We start from the raw sequence: 4,663 nt of genomic DNA, 5'->3' as shown, positions 1-4,663 counted from the left end.
AGCTCAGAGCCTCTCTCCCTCAGAATGTCATCGTCCGAGAGCCCCTGCCGCTCCTCTTCGTCGTCCTCCGGAGAGCGAGGGTCCCGGTCAGGGCTCTCGGCCACGTCCATCGGTACCCGCGATTCTGCGAAAGAAAGAACACGTGCACGGCCTTTACCAAAGCGCACAGCCGGTCCGCCCTGCTGCCCGGGGCCACGCTCCGCCCGCGCGGCTCCGCCAGCCCCCGGCGCCTCCCGCAGGCTGCGCCGCACCGACGGGCCCTGAGCCGGGTCCCGTCTGCGCGATGCCACCCGTGCAGCTGTCTGGCGGAGCCCCGGTGTCCTTCTCGTCACGGGGGCGACCCGGTAAAGCAAGTAGTAAGATTTGTGTTGCAAAGGACAGCTTTCTCCATTCTTAGAGAAAGTCATTTTTGAAATTCAAGAAAAGCCGCATGACGGAACGAGGCAACAAAGCTGAGGGCAGCTGGAGCAGAAGCCCTGGCCGGCCGGGGACCCCCCCGGTCACGAGCTGCGGCTCCCGCTGCCGGACGCACTTCTGGGCGCAAGGCCCTGACCGCCCCGAAGACGCACTCGGGACGAGCGCTCGGGATGCAGACCCGGGCCCGGCCACAGACCTGGACGCTGGAGCCTGGACCAGGTGTCCAGAAGGCGGTGCTCACACGCGGCCCGACACTTCCCCGCAGGGAGGCGGACACGGGCCACGCTGATACGGGCACGTCGTGGACGAGGACTCTGGAGAGAACCTCACGTGTGTGAGTAGTTTCACACGTAAGAAGGCTATCATTTCAGAAGACTTTGTTTTTATTTTTACCAATCGGGATTTAGTGATAAAGTGCATATTTTTTGGTTTTCCCACCTTAGCGACCGAAGACGGTATATTGTTCCATTTCTTTAAAAACATTTTTCTGGGGCGCTTGGGTGGCTCAGTCAGTTAAGCGTCCAACTTCGGCTCAGGTCATGGTCTCTCGGTTCGTGGGTTGGAGCCCCGTGTCGGGCTCTGTGCTGACAACTCAGGGCCTAGAGCCTGTTTCAGATTCTGTGTCTCCCTCTCTCTCTGACCCTCCCCTGCTCACAGTCTCTCTCTCTCTCTCAGAAATAACTGAAACATTAAAAAAATTTTAAAAACATTTTTCTAACATTGGCAGAATCGGAAGCAGGCTCCAGGCTCTGAGCTGTCAGCACAGAGCCTGACGAGGGGCTCGAACCCACAAATGGTGAGATCACGACCTGAGCTGAAGTCGGCCGCTTAACCGACTGAGCCCCCAGGCGCCCCTGGTTCCACTTTGGAGACTGCGTACCGCGGGACGGGGGTGTATGTGCAGGAAGCAACCCCAGTGTATAATCAGGCCAACAGTCACCATTCACCAGTGCAGCCTGGAGCGAGTCACTTGCTGAAGTAACAGGAGAGTGACAGGTTCAGTGTTCACTTGAGTCTTCAAAGTCATTATTTAAGGTAACATATGTCACAATTATGCCACTTGGTGTTTCAGTAAGATCTGGAAACACATACCTATACTTGCATACTTTAAGTAAATACAGAAAATTATTGGGGCGACTGGAGGGCTCAGTCAGTTAAGCGTCTGACGTTGGCTCAGGTCAAGGTCTCATGGCTCATGGGTCTGAGCCCCTGCATCAGCCTGTTGGCTGTCAGCACAGAGGTGCTTTGGATCCTCTGTCCCCCACGCTCTCTCTGCCCCTCCTCTGCTGATGCTCTGGCGCTCTCTCTCTCAAAAATAAACATTAAACTATATATATAATTATTTTACACATTTACATAAGTAAAAACTAAACATGTCACCTTTCAAACGTATACTTTTGAAAGGAGACCTTACGTTTAAGGAGGCATATACCAAGAGCTGGTACCCTAACCTACAGTTAAAAACACTATTTTTGCAGTTAATAGAAATTATTATAGTTGAACACACATTAGGACAAATCACCTAAAATTTATCACTTTATAAGTCAACTAAATGACTACCACTAATAGAAATTTACAAACCTGATCAGCCATTCATAGCCACAATTTTGAAAAGGATTCACTTTTCAGTCTTTCTAACTGTCCTGTCCAGGGACAGGACTATTAGGGAGAATTAAAAAAAATGTTTTTTTAATGTTTTCATTTATTTCTGTGTGTGTGTGTGAGAGAGAGAGAGAGAGAGAGCAAGAGCGTGAGCAGGGGAGGGGCAGAGAAAGAGGGAGACACAGAATCTGATACAGGCTCCAGGCTCTGAGCCAGCTGTCAGCGCAGAGCCCGACATGGGGCTCGAACCCACGAACCGTGAGATTATGACCTGAGCCGAAGTCGGACGCTTAACCGACTGAGCCACCCAGGCACCCCTATTGGGGAGAATTTTTAAAAACTCAGTCCTCGAATGGTGGCCCCTGCCGAATATCGTGCAGCGGCCCTCCCCCCACCCCTCCCAGTCCAGGACAGCGCTGTCCCCGGCACAGCACGCCTACTGCCTGCAGGTGAGGTGAGCAGGGTGCCGGGAAGCTAAGGGCCGTCCACGCTCAGCGGTCGGACGGCAGCTGCAGCAAGCACTCAGGGCCCTTGCCCTCCCTGGGTGGATAGTGTAGGAGCCCCAGGCCCTTGCACACCTCTTCTCACACCATGTACGAGACACCTCTCAGCCCAGGGCAGGGCCTTCTGTCGCGCCAGCTGCCGAATCTAGACCTGGGCCCTGGGGGCAGCCAGTCACAGGGAGCTGGTTATGGAGCCTCAGAAGTCCCTACTAGAAACCTGACATATTCGGGTTTTCACATTTTATAGTCCAATGGCATCCCTGGAAACAAAATGACTTCCTGCTTAAATCAACCAATTGTTATCTAAAATTCAACGTCCCCTCAAACTACATTAAAAATCACGCACCAGATATGCTGCAGGAACTGGGGGCCCAGGCCCCACTGGCCTCGCAACATACTATCCTGCTCACGGCCACAAGCTCTCCAGGCCTGGAAACAGCTCTCCTCTGGGGCCGTGTGCAAACTGGCTTGCACTTTGGTTTCATTGTTATGATCAGATCCAACCAGATTGGTTTTTAGACTCTGGGAACTTGAAACTGAATCCTAGAGTAATAAATGGAAGGGAAACAGTACCTAACTTCCAATACCCGAGCCAATGCAAAGCATGGGCAGTTGAGCCGTCGGTGCGCCGCATCTTACCGGCACATGCAGACGCGCACGGTCTCTGCGTCAGACCGGAACCCCAGCTCCCCCGCGTCCCAGCTGCAGGACCTGGGCAGACTACGTAACCTTGCCACACCTCCGTAGGTCTCTTACATCTGAGATATGAGAATGACCGTATCTACTTCGCCGGGCAGAGGCTCCACATGTTTGAATTTAAACTGAATTAGTGAGAAGAGGAGTAAGGTCATCCTCAACTTCTAAGAACCAGACTCCTATCGCCCGTCAGACAGACACACTTCACACTTCGAGTCTCTGTGAGACTTAGGAGTTAATTCATTCGTGGTTTCATCCAACAAACAGCCGTCTACTCAGCTGAAGACTGTATCATCGAAACAACTCTGCAAGGAAGCTGAGAGCCACCAACACCTGCTGAGAAATGACACCCGCCTCCCCGCCCCGTGTCAGGCACCTGACCAATCCCTCACGTCAGCCTTCCGAACAGTTCGTGTTCCCTGTCACAGACAAGGAGACCTAGGCCACATGGCCACTGAGTGGGTATCCGGGGACCACAAGTCAGAACTGCACCCAGAGTGTGTCCACTACAGAGCCTCGGACCACACGTGAGCGGGTGCTCCCTGCCCAGAAACCCACCCCTACTTTCTGCCACTGTTTCTCTAGGAAATGGGACCTAAGTTCCAAACTGATATTATAAACTCTTTTCTGGAACAGAACCCACACACAAACTGGGGACTGCTACCGAACCAGCAGGGTCTGCCTGTTTTTACTTTCTTCCTTTCAATTTGAAGTTCTGTGCTGACCTGTCTGTAACCTCTATCTTAGCCCTTCTACACAAACACATTTTCGTATTCGTGAAAAAGTTATATGACTTATATAGTCCATTAGTGAAAAAACAGTGATGAACATATGGAGATCCAACTTCTAAAGGTCTTTTTTTTTTTAATTTTTAAATGTTTGTTTATTTTCGAGAGAGAGACAAGAGTGTGAACAGGGGAGGGGCAGAGAGGGAGACACAGAATCTGAAGGAGGCTCCAGGCTCTGAGCTGTCAGCACAGAGCCCGATGTGGGGCTTGAACCCACAGACTGGGACACCATGACCTGAGCCAAACAAAGTCGGACGCTAAAATAAATGACCCAGTCATTTATTTTAAACTTATCTGAAGTCTGAATCTTAGGCATGTAAACGAAACCCGAATCTAAGAAAACAGCCTCAAAGGTGCCCACCTGTACACTGACCCCATGGGCAATGCGGACTCAGATTACCACGTGGAGAGGCTGGTGCACTGTGCCAGGAGGGTCGCTTTAAGAAGTACTTATTGAGGGGCGCCTGGGTGGCTTAGTCGGTTAAGCGTCCGACTTTCGCTTAGGTCATGATCTCACGGTTCGTGGGTTCGGGCCCCGCGTCGGGCTCTGTGCTGACTGCCAGCTCAGAGCCTGGAGCCTATTTCGGAGTCTGTGTCTCCCTCTCTCTCTGACCCTCCTCTGCTCGCTCGCTCTCTCTCTCCTAGAAATAAATTAAA

General features: G+C 52.1%; 1 protein-coding gene across 1 annotated transcript in view; it reads right to left on the bottom strand.

Annotated features, from left to right (window-relative positions):
- The window catches only part of ZC3H18 (zinc finger CCCH-type containing 18), a 48,917-nt gene extending 44,532 nt beyond the window's left edge, over positions 1-4,385 (bottom strand). The window contains 2 exon segments of the mRNA XM_077754186.1: positions 9-124; positions 4,368-4,385. Coding sequence (XP_077610312.1) covers positions 9-110 — 102 coding nt within the window. The 5' untranslated portion in view covers positions 111-124; positions 4,368-4,385.
- Between the last annotated feature and the right edge of the window lie 278 nt (positions 4,386-4,663).

This window comes from Crocuta crocuta, unplaced genomic scaffold (assembly GCF_008692635.1).
Source record: "Crocuta crocuta isolate KB4526 unplaced genomic scaffold, BGI_CrCroc_1.0 scaffold61, whole genome shotgun sequence".
NCBI classification, from domain to species: Eukaryota; Metazoa; Chordata; class Mammalia; order Carnivora; family Hyaenidae; genus Crocuta; species Crocuta crocuta.
The sequence above is the reverse complement of the archived record's forward strand: the minus strand, read 5'-3'. Positions and strand labels throughout refer to the sequence as shown.